Source organism: Aquila chrysaetos, chromosome 10 (genome assembly GCF_900496995.4).
Source record: "Aquila chrysaetos chrysaetos chromosome 10, bAquChr1.4, whole genome shotgun sequence".
Lineage (NCBI taxonomy): Eukaryota > Metazoa > Chordata > Aves > Accipitriformes > Accipitridae > Aquila > Aquila chrysaetos.
Genome location: NC_044013.1, coordinates 11,929,497 through 11,948,015, shown reverse-complemented (window position 1 = coordinate 11,948,015; position 18,519 = coordinate 11,929,497). Strand labels below are relative to the sequence as shown.

The 18,519-nt window shown below is 59.4% G+C and overlaps 1 protein-coding gene and 1 long non-coding RNA gene across 5 annotated transcripts; both read left to right on the top strand.

Annotated features, from left to right (window-relative positions):
- Positions 1-4,240: 4,240 nt before the first annotated feature.
- LOC115347474 lies at positions 4,241-4,956 on the top strand. The gene is made up of 2 exons (XR_003925501.2): positions 4,241-4,557; positions 4,670-4,956. It is a non-coding gene; the product is annotated as an uncharacterized LOC115347474 (long non-coding RNA).
- A 2,528-nt stretch (positions 4,957-7,484) lies between these two features.
- PTMA (prothymosin alpha) lies at positions 7,485-17,002 on the top strand. 4 transcript variants are annotated; one of them, XM_030028553.2, is made up of 5 exons: positions 7,485-7,640; positions 12,158-12,229; positions 12,929-13,025; positions 15,591-15,664; positions 16,116-17,002. In XM_030028553.2, exons 1-5 carry the CDS (start codon positions 7,596-7,598, stop codon positions 16,161-16,163), a joined length of 336 nt encoding a protein of 111 aa, XP_029884413.1. In that variant the 5' UTR covers positions 7,485-7,595; the 3' UTR covers positions 16,164-17,002. The 4 variants fall into 4 exon arrangements, with proteins under 4 accessions (XP_029884413.1, XP_029884414.1, XP_029884415.1 ...); XM_030028554.2 differs by having other exon boundaries at positions 7,487-7,640; positions 12,932-13,025; XM_030028555.2 differs by having other exon boundaries at positions 7,487-7,640; positions 12,929-13,019.
- The last annotated feature ends 1,517 nt before the right edge of the window (positions 17,003-18,519 follow it).

The window sequence follows — 18,519 nt, the reverse complement described above, 5'->3', positions numbered from 1 at the left end:
TCACCTAAAAGAAAAAAAAGATGTGAATAAATCCCAAGAAAAAAAAAAATCAACAACTTTTCATGAAAAATCTGTTAGAGAGAGAGGGCAGTAAACATTTTCCATTGGATGAAATGCCAACCAGCTCCTGGTTAGCGTATATTAAATTAAATATTCAATTTGGTCATGCACCACTTTTATTGGTGTATTAAATATCGACAAATATGTCTAGCGCAGGGACATGCTTCATGCCATAGCCTGACAAATCCCGTGGCAGCTCTGCATCAATGCTTCAGGTGGGAAAACCTCTTCCTTCTGTCACTGAGACCCTGCAAGGCTGATGCCTGGGATCCATGTGGCCATGGCCATCGCACAGGGGCTACCCCTCTTGCCTTGGGAACCCCCGATGCCCAGTGTGGCTGTGCCAGCAGTGAGTGACCATCCCCTCTGTCCTGATGCTCAGGGCAGGGAGCAGGAATGGGGCCATGGGGCAGCGACCCTCTCCCAGTTGCTGAAGCTTTGGAGCCAAGGGACCTCCAGAGCAGGGAGCAGGACCATTGGATTTAATTCCTTCAGATTTCTATGCCAAATTTATCCAGTTGCTTTTCTCCTGTAAATTTTAAAGCCATTCTCCATGCTCCCACAGCAAGGAGGCTGCAGCTTGGCAATGGCAGAAGAGCTGTCCCTTTCACTGGTGTGGAGCTTGCTGCTTCCTTGTGGCCTCACGCTCTTGTACAGGGAAGAGCTGGGCACCTGGCTTGATTTTGCAGGCTTTTTTCCTCCTCCCCACTCAGCCCGCTCTTTCCAAGGGTGCTGCTCAATGGGAACCATCCCATGCAGGAAAGTTTCAGCCTGGAAGCAGTGGCCTCCTTCCCGCCTGGCTGGAAGGCGGCCAGTCCCTCCAGCTCTCCAGCAGTGCAGGGGTCGAGCTGGGAGGCGAGGTGAGCGGAGGAGCGCTCCCATCCCCAGCACTCCACGTCTTCAGCCCACCAGAAGCCCCAGGAAGGAGTGACACACATTGGCATCGTATCAGAGAGAAGGGGCTTATCCGGGGTTCTGCTTTGCTTCTCAAATGCTGCCCCTGGAGATTCAGTAGCTGCTCGAGACTTCTGGCCCATCAATTATTTAATTCCCTCCAGCCATGTGGTCTCCAGCCCTGAGTGCTCACCTCCTCCGCACAAGCCTGCATGTGGGGGGAGCAGGGTTGGGCAGGGGGATGTGGAGCCGAGGCTGGGCAGAGGACCCCCACCAGGAAGCAAAGCAGAGGCTTGGGGGACGGGTCCTGCCAGCCGAAGTGTTGAGCTGAGCGCTTCAGCCAGCATCTTCTTGCCCAGCCGCATGTTGGCTGGAGGCACGGGTTCTTCTGCTGATCTCCCTGGATGACCCCAGGCAAATCACCTCCCTGCTCTGTGCCTCACTTTCCCCACCTGTAAAATGGGGCCAAAGATTTCACAACCGGTGTGAGCTTCGGTGGCATCCACTGACCACCATAGCAGCACACAAATGTGTGTGTGAGATGCTGTTTTGCAATAAAACAAGAGTGTGGCTCTCGCCCCTGCTCACAGGGGCTACACCACCATGGACGTGTCTTTAGTGGATTGCTTATGGCTGGTGGTCCCTGTTTGCTGCCGCTGCCTGTGCCGTCTTGAGGTAAAGCAGCAAGGCACGGCACGGCATGGCGGGTGCTGCTGGGTAGGCAGGACAAGCCACAACACGCGGGCAGGCAGGCGCTGGAGCCGGGTAGGTGTGTCACTGTTACCCAATAAATAACTCAAGCCCTAAAGCAGCCCATTGTAATTACAGGGGCCCCGCGCAGATTGAAAACGAAGAAGAAGGAGGAAAAAAAGGAAATCAAGGTTCAGTCTTCCCCAGGAGGTAGCGCTCCACGGGGGAAGCGATAGAGGGGAGCGGTGATTTATATCTCTCCAGAGGAATTCTCCTTTCCAGGGCCGCCCCAGGCGCCGAACTGCCGCCAGGTTCAGCTGAGTTTCTCATCTGAATATGCATGAGCCAGTAATTAATTCTCTCTGATACTGATCCAGATTTAGGGTTGGTATTGTGAGTGTGTGCGTGCGCGTTGTGTGTCCGTCTTCTCCCAGGTGTGCCGACGCGGCAAGGAGGGATGAGACCAAGGAGTGGTGGCTCTCCATGCTGTTGTCCCTGCAGGATGATGGTCATCAGCACCCCATGGGGTAGGAGCAGGGCCCCGGTCAGGTGGGGACCCCCATGGGGTGGCTCTGGGGGGTGTCCTGCTGGGGACAGCAGGAGGAAGGAGGACGGAGAGCAGGGCACGATCGGGGTCATGTGCCCAGGGCTGGCCACACCATGCAGCAATCCCTGCCCCAACACGCATCCAGCCTTGGGCACGTGCGGCAGGGGGGGTTTCCCTCCTCCTGAGGACATTGCAAAGACATTGTGTTTGCAAAGCGCTGGGAGAGGCAGGGAGGGAAGACAATCTGGCCTCGCCTCCTCCCTCCCACCTTCCTCTCTCTCTCATTTTAAATCTCTTCCGCGCATCACTTCTAGCAGTGGGACCGGAGCCCTGAGGAGTGAAACCACGTCTCTGGCCCAAGGCCCAGGCCTGGGGCAGGGTGTGGGTGTGTAATCTCTGTGTGATAGGCCCTTGCCCTGAGTCAGATCCACGGCGTTGTTCACTCGGGCTCGTGGTCACAACCAACCTTCAAACCGGGGGTGAAAAAACAGAAAACTAATTAAAAGAGAGAAACAACTGTTTTCCAACTTCACCAAGCTCGCGCCCTGGGGCACAGGTCTCTTTCCCCTGCCTCTGGGGCAGGTTGCCCCGAAGCCCTCCTCACCCTTCACCTGAGAAAAAGGCAATAATCAGCTTTGCTGTCTTTAAACCCAGCCGTGGGGCCCTGGCAGCCTGCCAGGGGCAAGCCAGTGTCGTCCTGGCACGCAGGCAGGGAAGGACAGGAATTTGAGTGCTGGCTCCTGGGCCATGGCATCACCGGTGCTGGCCCTCTGCAGCCAGGAAGGTGATGCTGGGCTCCCTGGAAAAGCCAGCATCCCAAAACTGAGGCTTCCCTCGTCCCCCCATCGTGTCACCACCCTGCCCATGGGCAGGAGCAGGATTAGCAGCAGCGCTGGGGTGTATTGCTGCCCTCAACCTGGCCCTGGCTCCTGCGAGCACCCAGCAGAGGGAGGCAGAAAAGGGTGCTCCCTTGTCACCACCTCTTGGCTAGCCAGGGCAGTGGCTTCGCAGAGCTGTAGAGAAGCCAGCAAGCATCTTGGACATCAAGGGACCATGGTGTCATTGCCTGCTGGGGTCAGGGGACCTGGAGAGGTCACACTCACTTTCCCGTATTCTCCAGTCACGGGGGTTAACCTCCCTAGAAAGCTGTCCTCGTCCTGGGGCTCCACGCAGAAGCCTGAAGAGGACATTGGTGGGACAATGCCATGTCCTGCCTGCCACGTCCCGCTCTGGGTGCTGGCAGCGGGGTGCAGAGCAGCCAGACTCCCTACATCCCTCTGAGGGATCCCTGCAAATGTCTCCAGGCTCAATGAGCAGCGGGCTGGGAAAGGCCAGTGAGTCAGAGCCCTGTTTTGTAACGCAGGGGGCAGAGCGCGTGTCGGAGCAGGGGTGGCCGTGAGCTGAAGTGTGGGGCCCGCCTGGGCCTTTTGCAATCCTCTGGGGAAAGGCGAAGTCGCTGCCTCCATCCCTTAATTAAAGTGCACCACAGGGACCCGCTCCCTCCTGTTTACGTGGTTCGTGGGGATGGACGGAAGAGCAGCAGCCCGGGACGTGGGGAGGAGGACAGCCTCACTGGCCCTTCCGTGGGCTGGGGTGGCTAGTGCTCTGCAAGGGCAGTCTCTGTCTCCTGCGATGAGGTCTCAGCCTTGGCCCCACGGTCTCACGAAGATGCTCTTTGGACCCATGAGCCGGCCCCAGTGCTCTACACGCCTCCACTTCCTCCTGTGAGCACACATGAAGCTCCTTCCCACCTTCCCATCGCCCTCCAGCCCCCCCCGAAAGTGATCCTCCTGGCCCCACAGAGCAAACGTCCACAAAGCCACAGCCCCCGCGTGGAACCCTTGCCCATCGAGGAACAGAAGGTGACACAGCCAGGATGTCGTCTCTGCCGGCTTCACGTCCCGCATCAGCAGCCTGACCTAGAAACACTACCACGTCTCGTGCGCCGAAGCCCGCGGATGCTGCAGGCTCATCCCTCTGTTTTTTCCAGAGCAGCTGAGTGACAGTCGCCCCTCCCCTGCCTCTCCGAAGAGCGTAATGAGAATTTCCTCCGAGGAGCAGCTTGCTGCGATGAAATAATCGCCCGAGCAGCAGGATCTTCGCTGGGGATTAGAGAGGCTGCTACTTGCTGAGCTAGGGAAACAGCCGACGAGGAGGGAAAAGTCCTACTGCCTCCTCCAGCACCTCGACTCCTTTGCCAAAGTGATCGCCTGCTGCAGACAGAGCGAGATCCTAGGCAGAGCTCAGCCCTGGAAACTTCTGTGCCTGATGCTCGGACACTTTTGCAAAGTCCCCTTCCACCCTCCTCTCGCTGCTCCCTGCGGAACCGCTCCCCAGCCCCGGCCGGCGGGAGGGGTGGAGAAGAGGTAAAGCGGCAGCTGCCTTTTACAGGCAACAGTTTTTTTGTTGTCGTTTCTTTTTGGACTGCTGAGGCATGAAACGCTAAGCTGAGCCAGTTTCTCTCTGCCTTACACGCAGGGGCACTCACCAGCCGGGTCATCCCGCTGCACGGAGGGACGACGGCAAGAGCTATACATGGATTTCCAATGCAGAGTGGTTTAAGGCAGTTTTGCTTCCACTCCAGGCTCAGTTTTTTTCATCTCCCCCCTCTCTCTGTCTTCTGTGGGATCCTAGTGTGACCATCCCTTGAGGATTCCTCATTTTCTTCCCCAAATATCCCACATCTCTCTTTCTTTTTTTAACTGTTCACAAAACGTGGGAACCCCAAGCCCAAAGGAACATCCCTGGTTTGAGGAGAAGGCACACGTTAAAGCCAAGTTACACCAGAAGTGTTTTATTTTAGGGCTGGGCTTGGTTTGTTGTTTTTTTTTTTTTTTCTTTCCTCTTTCGGACGCATTTAGACTTACCGTCCCCGCCAGCCCTGGGCTTGGCAGTGGCAGAGGGCGCTCCTGCCTCCAGCCCTGTAAGCAACCTGCCCCAAACCCACAGCCGCTGTTGAGTGTGGTCTCCGGGAATAGACAGCAGCTGCCCTTGTCTTGAACACACCAAGCGAGAGGCGTAGCCAGCAGCGACCAGAAATCCCGGTTTCCACAGCCCTGTCCTTCCCCCCGAGCGGGTGGAGAGGCTCTCTCCCCGCTCCCACCGCCAGGTCAGAGCGGGACATCCAACGTGAGAAATTCGTTGTCCCCAAAAGGCCCCTCCTGACTAAACACCGGCTCGCCGCTGGCGCCCGAAAGCCGCGAGCGGGGCACCCTTGTGCCGAGAGCGGCTCTGACGCAAAGCGAGAGTTTTCCGTGGCAGTGCTCACAGACGGTGAGGCGGCCCCTGGGGCTGGGGGACGGTCAGGGCAGGGGACGGACAGGCCCGGCACGAGGTCAGTCGGACGGTCAGTGGCTGACACGAGGTCTCAGCCGCCACGGTGCTTCCCGCTCCCGCCACAACGCTGAGGCCCTGACACCCGCCCCCCCCCCCCATCTTCATCACCTCAGGGCTGCTCCCAGGAAGGGCAGGACACTTGAGTCTGAGGAGAAAAGTGTTCCATGGTGCGACCAGGCACAGAGCAGCCTGTCTGTGGTGCTACTACGTTTTGTGGAAGGAACATTCTGTCCTGGAAACAGGGCCCTGTGGCCTTGGTGTCCAGCTGCTGGGCGCATGTGGGGATGGGGTGAGGGAGGCCGGCGCCATGACGCCTCGTGCCACGAGGCCTGGTGCCAGGCAGTGCAGGGGCTGCCATTGCTTCTCTGCAGCTCTCCTGAAAAGCTGGGGGGCGGGGGGAGCCCGGCTCCCAGCGGCCGAGAGGGCACCCTCGGCCCGCGGCAGCCCCCCCCCGCCACCGGGGGTCGCGCCCCTCCCCGCAGAGCGCCCCGTACGCCCAGCCAGGTAGCCCCAGCTCCGCTCCAACGCGCCGCCCCGCGCCCGCTCCGGGTTTTCAAAACCACTCCGCTTTAGACAGACAGGGGCTTCAGCCACTAAGAAGCCGCAAAGCGTCAGCACAGCGTTCGCTCAGCGTTGTCGACCAATCCGCATCGCTCGATCCCTATATCCCGCCCTCCGAGGACAGGCTCTGCCGACTATTGCCTTAGCCTGGCGGCCATATTGAGTGTGGCAGAGGTGCTGCTCCGTCTGGGGGTGCTTTTCTTCACCCTCTCGCCGCTTCCTTCTCGCCTTCCGCACCGGGGGACGCTTACGCGTGGTGCTACCTCACCCGCGGGGCCGTTGCGGGCTGGGGAGCGGCTCCCGGGGGGTGGTAAAACCGTGTGGTTGCCCCACGAAGGGCTCTCGGCGCCATCTTGAGTGTGGCAGAGCCCCCTCACTCGCCGCGTCGGTGCCCCGTTACCCGGCGGCGGGGGGGGGGCAGAGGTGGCCCCGGTGCTCGCGGGCATGGGGTGGGGGGGGCCGCGGCGTGGTATAACGGCGGGCTGCGGAGGGGGGAGTGCGGGGAAGCTCCCGGTGCGTGCCAAGGCGTGAGCTCGCGAAAGGTGTGTGTGTGTGGGCAGAGGGGCGGTGAGGCGGCCTGGATACGTTTGTTTTTTGGTTTTTTTTGGTTTGTTGGTTTTTGTTGTTTTTTTTTTTACTGTGAAATAAGCAAATGGGTGGGAATCCCGCATTTCTGCCCGGCGGCCGGCACCCCCGGCTGGCCGCCCCTCCCCCGCTCCCCGCCGGGGGCGGCGGTTGTTGTTGTGGCAAAAAAGTTTCCGCGGCGCTCAGAACAGGGCGCAGGTTGCGCGGGGGAGGGGGGACGGGTTACCCCGGCGGCGACCGAGGGGACGGGGCTCCCCGGTATCACCCGCCGTCTCCGGCACCACCGGCCGCCCCGGGCGGGCACCGTTTCCCCGTCGCGGGGAGGCCCCGGGAGAGCTGGGGGGGGAGGGGGGGGGGCAGCGCCGGTTCTCCCGCATTACTATTACTATTATTATTTTTAACTCTTATTATTTTTCCTCCCCTCCGCGGGCGGGCGCGCACGCCTCCCGCCCCTCCGCAGGCATGCGGGCTGGCTGCGGCGGGGAACGGGGGGGGGAGAAGGGAGGGGGGGGGGCCGCCCGCCCGCCGCCTCACACGGCGGGGCGGGGCGGAGGCGGCGGGGGCGGAGGCAGCGGGAAGGGAGGGGAGGAAAGGGGGCGGGGCTCTGCCGCCCACCGCCCCGCGCCTCGCCCACGCTGAGACCGAGCCCGAACTCATCGCCGCAGTGTCGGCGGCGCCGGCGCCTGCCCCTTTAAGCGGCCGTGCCCATTGTTTGCGCCGCGGCCAATGGGCGCCGGCGGCCGCGGCGCGCGTGGCCAATGGGCGCGGCGCGGGGCAGCGCGCGCGCCGCCCCCGGCTCTATAAGAGGGGCCGTGGCGCCGCGTGAGTCCCCACTGGCTCGCGCAAAGCCATCTTGGCATTGTTCTGCCCGCGCCGCCGCCCGCGCCGCCACAGCCCCGCCACAGCCCCGCACGCCCCCGCCATGTCCGACACGGCCGTGGACACCAGCGCCGAGATCTCCGCCAAGGTGAGCCGCCGCCCCGCGACTCTCCCCACCCCCCAGGCCCCCGCTCGCCGCTTTTTTCCGGCTGTAATTTTTTTTTTTTTCCCCAAGCGATTTTTTTTGCGGCTTTTTATCTTTTTCTCTTTTTTTTTTTTTTTTTTTTTTTTTTTTTTTTTTTTTTTTACTCCCCCCACCTTCCCGCCCGTCCCTCGTCCCCAACCCCTTCCTGTTGGAAGTTCGCGGTGGGGCTCGGTGCGGGGCCGCTGCCGCCGCCGCCGCTGCTCTCGCCGTGCGGAGCTGCCTGCGCCGTTTCTTTGTCTACAGCGTGCGGGAAACGTGCTCGCCGCCCTCGCCGGTGCTGCGAGCCCCGCCGTGCCGCGCCGGCTTCCGCGGCCCGCTGCCTCCCGCCTTCCCGGGGACAGCAGTAGCAGCAGCAGCGGCGGCTGCGGGGCCGTCCCGCCGTGGAGGGGCTCGGGGAGTGTGTGGGGGGGAAGCACGGTTGCGCCTCGGCACCCGTCTGCGGCGGGGGGATGGCGGCGGCGGGCAGCGATCGTCTCATTCAATCCGCTGCGGGAGCTTGACAGCCCCGTCAAACTTGGGTCCCGCTCGGCCTCGTCCCTGCGGGGGGGGGGGGCGGGTGGCGCACTCCGGAACATGCACCGGAGCGGGGGGGGGGGGGGGGGGCAGTGACTGTTGTGGAGTTGATCCCGAAAAGGGGGGAAGGGGGGGGGTGTTTGGGGGTGGCGGTTGCTGTTTCGGAGTTGCACCCGCTTGATGCGGGGGGGTGGGGGGGGCAATTGCTGTGTCGGTGTTACCCCCGAAGGAAGGGGGGGCCGTTGCTATTTCAGTGTTGCTCCCCCCGGAAGGGGGGGTAGTTGCTGTGTCGGAGCTGCCCCGGATGGGGGGGGGGGGGGGCGGGGTTTGCTATTTCGGAGTCGACCCGGGGGGGGGGGGGGGGCGGGCAGAGGGGTACGCCGGAGCTGCACCCCCGGGGGGGGGGGGGGGGGGGTCGCGGTTGCTATTTTCGGAGTTGCCCTGGCGGGGGTAGCCCCCACGGCGGAGCTGCCCCGGGTGCGCTGGGGCGGCGGGGGGCTGGGGACTCCGGCCGCGGGCCGAGCTCCTCGCAGCGGGATAACTTTGCGAGTCGGTGCCGGGGGTGACGGGGAGCGGTTGGGGATCGCCGGTACCGGCCGGGAGAGGCTCTCCCGGGAGTCCCCGCTGCGGCTCCCGGCGCCCGCCTTTGTCTGCGAGCCGCGGCGGAGCGTCCCCCGGGGGCGCCGGGCACCGGGGCGGGCTGCGCTCCCCGCCGGGCCGTGGGCGGCGATGCGCCCCGTCGAGCCCGGAGCCGCGGCCGCGAAAGTTGCGGGGGGACCCGACCCGACCCGGGCGGGTGCGTGGGAAGGCGGCGGGGGATGGGGAGGCCGTGCCCGGGGGCCTCCTCACCCTGCGCCCCGGCCGGCACCGGGTCGTGCCGCTCCCGGGGGAAGCGGAGCTGGAGGGGAAGAAAAAAAAAAAAATCCGACAGGGAGGAGGGTTTACAAAAAACAACCAACGAAACGCCGTTTCTGGCAGATTTCGATTTCACTTCTGTTTCCCGCTCCCGCAGCCGTACCCCCCCCCCGTCCGCCCTGCCTCCGCTCCGGGGCCGCGGGTCCGTCCCCGGAGCCGGGAAGCGGCGAGACGGGTCGATCCCCATCCCTCCCCGGGGGAACGGGGCCAAGTTTGCCGTTAACCTTCCCCTGCCCTTTACAGCGTGGGGGAAGGGGGCCTCGTCCCCGGCTCGCCCTCCCGGGGAGGATCAGGGGTCCGTGCTGCGGGGCGGGCGGAGACGCGCACGGCGGCAAGGTGACCCCCTTCCCCCCCAAACACACACACCCGGTAGGCGGAGGGGGGAAGCGCGAAGGCACCGGGTCCGTTCGCCCTCGTCCCGCCTCGCCGTCCGGAGCGGTCCCGGGAGGCGGTGGCGGGCGGGAGGGAGGGGGGGGGGCAGGGGGTGGTGTCTCCCGCCCCGCCCGGGCGGCGGCTCCGCGCCGAGCGCCGCCCCCGGCCGCCGCCGTGCCGCGGGGCGCCCACCACGTGCGGCCCTGCCCGCGCCGCCCCCTGGGAGCTGGAGTCCGCCTCGCCGCCCCCGCCGGGACTACACTTCCCGGCAACCCGCGGGGCGCCGGGCCGGCGCGCTGGCGGACGGCCAATGAGAGGGGCGCGGAGAGTGGCGCGCGGTTTGAACGGCGGCCGGGCGCGTGGCGGCGCGGGCTGGGGGGGGCGGTGGTGGGGGTGCCCCCTGCCGGCGGGAGGCGCGGGCTGCGGCGGCTCCTCCGCCGTCCCGCGGGTCTTCGCTGGGACGGCGAGCGGCGGGCTGCCGGTCCTTTCTGCCGGGATCCTGCCCTCTGCCGCGGTCCCTCCCCGTTGGGAGCAGCGGCTGCGCGGGCAGTTGCTGGCGCCCCGGGAGCTGAGCGGGAGCGAAGGTAGAGCTTCCCGGGCAGTTGGTGTATGACTAAACACCATTGCTATTTTATGGACAAACAGCCTCGCCACACCTATAATTAGAGGCTCTGTCAAAGCTTTGGAGCTAAAGCAGTCCTGCTGTACGGACTCCTGGTCTGGAGGCTGCTGTAGACATCCGTCTGTTTGTATTGGACTGGGCCTGGGGAAAGGGAGAAGCTGTGGTCCTCTCTGCAACCCTGTTGCTAGCACAAACTTCATGACCTGGCATCCTGATGGTCGTTAAACTGAGAGCGTCTTCAGTGGTGCGGGAAAGGTCAGGGCTGGAGATCCGTCCAGCTAAAATCCCCAAGAATGCATTGCTCCTTCACCGGGAGGATTGCTTACGTTTTGTGAACGACTCCTTTTGAAAAGAACCGTCGGGCTTAGTGAGATGTGGAAACTCTGACTGCTCGATCTGCTCTGTGTTTAACTTAGGAAATGCTTTTGTCGCCCTCATGCCCATGTGCCTGATGTGAGGCAGCGGCTGCAGAACGCAGCAGCGCGATGGTGCGTGAGCGGTTAAGTGGTTGTGATCAGCCTCCAGGGAATAGCGGGAGCCGCTGACAGTGTAAAACTGTGCTGGAATTGGGCAGTGTGGAGGAGATGGCCTGGGATTTGTATGTCAGCAGTGAAAGGAGGAGGGAGCTTGTGTTTTTGTTTTACCCCAGGCTCCTGGGATGCTGGTTTGATTAGGTGAGGTTCGATCAACAGGTGTAGCTGCCCCAAAGCTTGCTTCCAAAGAAAGTCTTTCCTTGCTGCACTGGCAGCCTGGGTGCCTCCGCTAACGGCATCTGTGCGTGCCCGTCTGGGTCTGAGTGGTTTAAGTAACCTGGTGGTCTAAAACCCCCGCGCTGTCTCGCCGAAGCAGCCTGCAGGGTAGTAGAAACCCTCCTGAAACAGGAGCAGTGGCCACACTAGCAGGGCCAGGGCTGTGCTCTTACCCACCGGCGTTTCCACGAGGAAGTGACAGTGGCTCAGCGGGAGTGAAAGTGCCCGCTCGCTGCGGGCTGCGAGGCAGCCGCAAAGGGCAGGTGGGAGGGGGGCGAAGCTGCTTGCTGCTGCAGCGAAGTAGGGAGCTGCCAGCAACTTTGAAACACCTCGTGGTCGCTGCTGAAGCCGGCTGTGTGGCTGTGCTGCTGGCCCCGGGGAAGGGCCTCTCTGCTTTCCTTGGCTGGGGTAACGCTCCTTGTGCTGAAGGATCTCGCTCCAGCTGATGGAGGAACAGAAGGGGAGGAGGATGCAAGCAGAGATGCCAGTGTTAAATCCAAGTGTTCTTTATGCGGGAACATAAAGTTGGATCCTTTCAGCCTGTTTGCCGAGCGACTTGGCATGACATTTTGACAGTGATCAATAGCAAAAACACACAAACTCCCGCTCTCCTCTCGCTCTGCTCGCAGTGGAGATTTGAACCGAACTAGCCAGGCACGGCTCTTGGAGCAGTGTAAAAATAGACTTCTTCCCCCACCCCATCCTGTTACACTTAAAGCTGCGAGCTGGATACTGGAGTCTCCTCTGCTGCTGCGAGAAAGACCAGGCGTGTAATACTTGCCGTATGATTTTCCCCAGGCAGGGCAGAGACCACAGTCTCTGCTAATGAGTTCCTGGGATTTGTTCCTGCTGCGAAGGTACCGAGCAGCCGTGGATGTCTGCAGCCCTGGGGCGGCGGAGCTCTTACGTTGGACGGGGCTGCTGGCTCTCCGTGGCATTGCAGGAGCTTGCGTGGACTGTGCTAAGATGGGCAATCGGCCAGCTCTGCTGCTGTTGAGCATATGCAGACGGCCAGCTCTCTGTGTTTGGGAGCTCAGAGGTGAAACAGAGCAGTCTCTTTTTTAGATAGCTGCTCTCTGGCAAGGCTGACTTGAATTGAGATTCACCCCCACGCTCTCCCATTCCCAAGGAGGAGCCAGAATGTGGCGACCAAATTGCAGAGCAAATCGGTGTGAAGAGAAACCAGCTCCCTCTCTCTCTTGGACTGTGTTTTTCACACCTGATCTGCAGCTTCTGTGACCCAGGCACCTGGAATTGGGGTGACTTCTCTGCTTTTCTGCTCCTTCCAGGATCTAAAAGAGAAGAAGGAAGTTGTTGAAGAAACAGAAAATGGCAGAGATGCACCGGCCAACGGCAACGCTGTGAGTATGGCTACAATCTGCAGGGAGAGGCAGCCCTTATGCCAACGCCTTTTAATTTTCCTCTCCCTTCTTGCTTTTGCTGCGATCTTGTCCCCAGCCCTGCTCAGAGGGGACCCCTCCAAGTGGCAGCACTGCTCTGTGCAGAGAGCCCTTAAGCCTTTGGGGCTCCAGGTTCAACAGGTGCTCCCAAGCCTGTGGGCAGCTCATGTGTGTGCAGAAAGGAAGGGCTGGGCTTGGATCCCCTCCCCGAAAGCCGTGTGAGGTTGTGTTCAGTGCTGCCACCTCCCTAGGCACTGGAAAAGGAGAGGGGGGGAAAAAATAAAAGAAACCCTAGATTTACAGCATTACAATCAGTTGAATGGGGAAACACATTGTGTACAAGTAAACCGGTTGGTTTCCTATTTTTAATATGCTGGGGGAAATTCACTCTGCTGTATTTCAGTGTGTCACAAGAGCCTTTGCAGTCTTTGTCCTCGCCCCAAAGCTGCAGCCCCAAGTTACTCTAGACTTGATCCTTCGTGCCGGGGCTGTCTGCGTCGTGTGGAGGCAGGCAGGAAGCGGGGCGCGTGCCTGGGGCTCCGCTGGGCTGGTGCTTTGCTTTAGGCAGGAAAGGTGGGGACGCGCACTTCTGCTGAACATATCTTCCCCCTTCTCCCTTCCCCAGTGTATTTTTTTTAAGTGATGTTTTGTCTTGCCAAGGAGAACGAGGAAAACGGAGAGCAGGAGGCTGACAACGAAGTAGACGAAGAGGAAGAGGAAGGTGGTGAGGAAGAGGACGAGGAGGAAGAGGGTGATGGTAACTTTCTTTGTTCCCCCCACCCCCATCCCACGGCTGCGTCCTGCCCTGGACAGCAGACTCCTGAGAAGCAGAGGAGAGCCGAGAGCAGCATCTCCCCCTCGCGGCTGCGGCCAGGCGGCTCTCGCCAGCCAGGCTCAGTCCTTCCTCGCTCGCCTGGGCCACCAGTGCTGGGAGTGAAGTCAGCCTTGAATCCCTTCCAGCAGGTTGAGGACAGATTCCTTCCTTCCTCCCTCCTCCAGCCAGACGGCACTATACCGCGGCGCTGAATAAGCGCATTAGCCCTTCCGTGCGAGTAGTAAAATCTGCCCTTGACTCTTGTGATCACTACGGCTGCTGCAGACATGAGTGCGGACCAGTGGGATGGGGACAGCCCTGGATGGCCATGCCTTGGCCCAGGCACAGAGGATAGGTCACCATCCTTGTTTGTGGAGCAGCATGCCGAGAGGCTGATGTGGTCCCCTCTCCTGGGCCTTTCCTGGGCTGGATGCTGTGTGAACGCAGGCAGAGGAACCTGCGGCTCTTCCCTCCTCCTCCCAATGGGAGCGGACAGGCTTGCTTTCAACCTTTTCTGTCCGCAGTGTCCCGCATCTCCCTGCCCTCCCCTGCTTCCTGACCTGACCCAGCCTGGAAGTGGGTTTTGGCAGCAGCGACCAGAAATCCAGCAGTGACTTGCCGAATCACTTCTCACCCTCCCTGCTATTATTTTTTTCCCAAGATCTGCTTGGATGAATAACATTGTTTATTTTTATCGCTCGTTAAGGCTGGGAGAAAACCATTCTTGTTACACTGAAATGAACTCGGGGCCCTTGATAGCTGTTACTAGGTTAATCCCCTGTGAATTTTCAGTTTACGTGCTGACCTACTAACCTGTTGGTTAGTTTGGGGAGACAGCGACAGGGCTGGAAATTTAATGACCGTTAGGCCAGTGCCTATTCAGACAGTGTAAGCAGGGAGAGCTGCCCCCTTTGGGGTAGTGTTCTGCTCTCAGCAGCCTGCTGTCTGCTGTGCCCTTTGGTAGGAACTGGTTCACTAGGAAAAACTGGGAATTGTGTCCCTCTTCATGCTTGAGATTTTAACCCTTGGGGACAGAGTGCAGTGCTCCCATGTGCTGTCGTGAGCCCATCTACATCCAGCCCTGCTTTGGGGTGGAAGAGGGGGGAATACTTCCCTCTCCCTGCTCCCCTTGGGCAGGAGGGGGATGTGTGTGCCACAGGCGTATGTGTGTGGGGTGGAAGTGTTGCTTGGATACTGCTGTGACAAGCCCGGGGAGCTTTGGTCCCGCAGTGCCAGCCCTGCTCTTCCCAGCGCGCTGAGCGCAGGCACGATTTGGCATGCAGTGCTTGCAGGGATCCTGCACGGGCTCTGTCTGTCCGTGCCTGCTGCCCTCAGGTGATCCCTGCCTGAGAGCTGCACCTGAGCAGCCGAACGCTGCAGGAGAGAGATTTAAAGGCAGCGAGAGCAGCTTGCATCAGCTTTTTTTTCCAACACTTGTGGCCAAACTCCATCCTGGAGTTTGACAGTGGAGGGGAGCTTGAGGGTATATTTTTCTCACCCTTCTCCCCATCCCATCTCATTATTTGCTTTGCTTAAAGCAGCTCAGAGAACTAAAAATGCTCCCAATCAGCTTGGCGCTGTCACCTGACCCGCCGGCCGTCCCGGCGCATGTGATGGCTGCCGGTGTGTTGATCCATTGCTGGGAGCTAATCTTGGCCCTTCCCGCCGCATGGGCCATGCCATGGCTGGACACACGCTGGGGAGAAGAGAGGGGAAGGGAGGATGGGCTGACCTTAATCCCCCTGGCTGTCTATACGTGTGGCTTGTGGCAGTGGTTTAAAGCCAGCTTACTGGCCTTAACACTCTAAGTTTTAGTAGGGTCTCCTGTTACACAAGAGACTCGTCTTGGCAGCCAAGAGGTTGTTCTTCCTCTGGAGCCTCCGGTCTTGCCCCCGACCCCCCAAAACTGGCCAAAGGCAATGGACTCAGTCGTTCTGATCCACTGGCCTATTTGAGCTCAAAGTGGGTCAAAGCCCAGAGCTCTCTGTTCATCCTCCTCTGGCTGTAAGATAAGTTGGTAGCATTTGTTTGCCGTTCTGATAATTAGAAAGTGTTCTGACTCAGAACTAATGCGTTCTGGCTCTCTTAACTCATTAAAGATGGACTAATAGCTGCGAAGGGAAGCAGAAGTAATCTGGAGCGGTTAGGTGGAGCAGCCACTAGAAAGAGTTCCGTCCCCCCCCCCTCCCCTTTTTTGCTGTGATTTCAGCGCTCGCGGTAGGTGCTGGTTTTGCCGTCCTGTTGTCTGCACTACAAACGTGGTGTCAGCCAGAATCGATGCTGCCAATCCTTATTTCCTCTTTGGTGGGTCAAGCCAGTTGGGGGATGCCCTGAAAGCCCCCACGTCCTCGGGCACCTGCTGTCCTGAGCGGCGGCTGTGCCAGCTGGGGAGACAGGACACTGGACATTGCAGTGTGGGGCTGAGCCAGAATTAAACCCAGAAGGGAGGTGTATGGTGCTGTAATCCTCCGAGAGGGTCTCACGTTCCTCCCCTTCTCCTCTGTGCAGGTGAGGAAGAGGATGGTGATGAAGACGACGAAGCTGAGGGAGCCACAGGCAAACGGGCAGCCGAGGATGACGAGGTAGGAAGAGCAACCAGCCCTCCGGAGCCACCCGTGTCCCCAGAGGGCTTGGAGGGAGCATCCGTGGGGCTGGAGAGGCCAGGCTGGGCTCTGGGGCTGGAACGCCCTGCCCTGCCTGTGCGCTCCCTGTGCCTCTCTGGGGACGTGGCCCAGTTCCGTTTATACGCTGGCCTGGTTAGCAGGGTGTCTGCTCCGGCTGTGTGGAGCCGCTGGCCCTGGGTTGGGGAGCCCCAGGGTGCTCATGGCTGGCCAGGCCAGAGGCGCTCAGGGGCTCCCCGAGCTGGCTGCAAGAGGATTTTGCATGAGGGGGGAAACACTTGTGTTGCTCTGTCCTCCCTGAGGCAGGAGAGCAACCCGAAACCCTCTCCTGCCTTGCTGCGTGCCTTGGCGTGGCTCTCATGAGCAGCCCCGCTCCCTGTCCCCTCTCCTGACGGCTTTGCTTTCCCCCCAGGACGATGACGTCGATCCCAAGAAGCAGAAAACCGATGAAGATGACTAGGCAGCAAATTATTATTATTTTTTTTTTTTTAAATAAGGAGGAAAACAAACCAACAAAAAAGGCCAGCGCGTCCTCTTCACCCTTGGGACCCCCCCTTCCCTCCCGTTGCAACCCCCTCCCCACACACACACGCACCCCCTTCCTACCCCCTCCGCCGTGGTCATCCTCACCAAGTAGAGTGAACCCCGTTCCCGGCCCCCCGGCGCGGCGCTGCCACTCAACGAACATACGAAACGATTCGCCTGTTAGCGGGGAGAGAAACCCCCCCCTTCCCCCACAGAACCCCTCCCCCCCCAAGCACCAAAACTTCAAGGCCCTGCTTTCTTTCTTAAAAGTACTTTAAAGGAGAATTTGTTTGTATTTTTTATTTACATTTTATATTTTTGTACATATTGTTAGGAGGTCCGCCATTTTTAAGTGATCTCGGATTGACCAAAAGGGGGGCTTTGAAGTGTATATCTCTCTTGTTACCTATCTCTGACTTTACTTGTGGTGTGACCAGGCCCAAACCATTATCTCAAAGGAGAATAAAACAAAACCTTGTAAAAAAATTAAAAAAAAAAAAAGACAAAAATGCAAAAAAAAAAAAAATTTACAATCTTATTCTGAGCATTCCAGTAACTTTTTTTGTGTATGTACTTTAGCTGTACCATAGATCGTGGTTTGTATGAGGTGGCAAGGCCAAAGATAAAAAGGTTTTCTTTTTTTTTTTTTTTTCTGTCTATGAAGTTGCTGTTTATTTTTATTTTTTTCTTTTTTTTTGGCCTGTTTGATGTATGTGTGAAACAATGTTGTCCAACAATAAACCGGAATTTTATTTTGCTGAGTTGTCCTAACAAGGCTGCCTCCCAACTGCTGCTTTTTGTTTTAGTTTTGATTTGTTTTAGTTTTTTTATTTCTTTCTCTCCTTCTTTCTCTCCTTCCTTTCTTTCTTTGCTTTGGACTTGGGCTGGGAAGAGAGTTGGAGAGGGAGTAGAGGGGTGCAGGGTGTTGACGGGGAGGGTCTGGGGGCTGTGGTCCCAGCTGGTGTCTGCAGCGCAGTGCCACCCCTCTGCTGCTGTTTTCAGGGCAGGCGAGGCAGCGAGTTCTCACGGCTGTACTCCGTGGAGAGCTGCAGCTGTGCCCCCAGCATGGTTTCTGCATGATCCTGCACGGCCTGGCTGCTTCTGGGATCGGTAGGGACAGGTTAGGCTGGGAAACCATCAGAGAGGCTAAATGAAAGTGAGCTGGGGTGTGTGGGTATGGGGTGCTCAGCAATCCTGCTGTCCCTCTACAATCAGACTTGTTGGGAATTGTGTGTGGCTACTGTGGGGTTGAGAAACCCGTCCCAGAAATCCTTCCTTGCAATGTCTGCTGTGGGTGGGTGACCCCCCGGTTGTGGGATGGTGGGTGCTGAGGCTGTTGCAAATGCCTCAGTTCCTTCAGGCTGTGTGAGGCAGCACGGGGCTCGTTTACAGCATCACTGGCAGCGGGCTAGGATGTGTGTGCTGGAGGAGGCAGTGTTCGGCAGGGATTGAATTCAGCCAGAACTGGTCCCTGAGGGGTGCTCCAGCCTGCACCGGCCATTCAGCAATTTCTGGGGTGACAGGTTAGTAGAGGTTTGGTGGTGGGACCCCAGGAGGCAGGCTGGGGTTTGTCTGTCCACTTTAACCAAACCAAAATGCTGTAATTTAGCCTAGACCTCTGCTGCTTTGCTCCTAACCTTCCTCCAACTCATTTTTCCTCCCTCCTCTAGGGTGTTGGAGCTCAGAATAGCTCAGCGTGCTCTTCCAGGTATGCGGAGACATGTTTGCAGGAACCCACCTTGTATCTGTGCCTCCCAAACCCTCGCCCCGGCTCTGGCGAGTCCCCTTTCCCCCGCTGAAGCCCTGCCAGATGGCCTCGTTTCCTCCTCTCGCCTTGCAATCCAGGCAGTTAGCACTGAGATGCTGGGGGGTGATTTTTATTCGATTTTTTCTTTTTTTTTTTTTAAAAGAAGAGGAACCGTCGTGCATTTAGTGTGCTGGCTGTGAGGATCACAGCTCCTCCTGATCTCTGGGAGCAACCAGGTCACTTACTCTGTATTTACACTGGTGGCAAATAAGCTCAAAATCTGGCTCCTTGTCCTTAATTATCCAACTAATCATGGTGCTAGCTGATAGCTTATCAGATTTACCGCCTCGATTTACAGGCCATATCCAGCCCTGCCTCTCACCCGCCAGGGTGATGGGGTGCTCACAGCAGGGCTGGAGGCCAGAGCTAGATTTGATTAGCGGGTGCTCTGATGTCCCCGATGGGATGGACGACCTGGGAGCGGCAGACAGCGCTGCTGAGCATTGCCGAGTGTCACCGTACGGCTGGGTGGTGCTTCGTTGAG

What these genes read in the sequence shown, in the direction of transcription:
- PTMA (XM_030028553.2), top strand. Translation starts at nt 7,596, where the DNA reads ATGTCCGACACGGCCGTGGACACCAGCGCCGAGATCTCCGCCAAG. An exon ending in GCGCCGAGATCTCCGCCAAG is followed by an intron (nt 7,641 to 12,157) that starts GTGAGCCGCCGC and finishes TGCTCCTTCCAG; the next exon opens with GATCTAAAAGAGAAGAAGGA. An exon ending in CGAGGAGGAAGAGGGTGATG is followed by an intron (nt 13,026 to 15,590) that starts GTAACTTTCTTT and finishes TCCTCTGTGCAG; the next exon opens with GTGAGGAAGAGGATGGTGAT.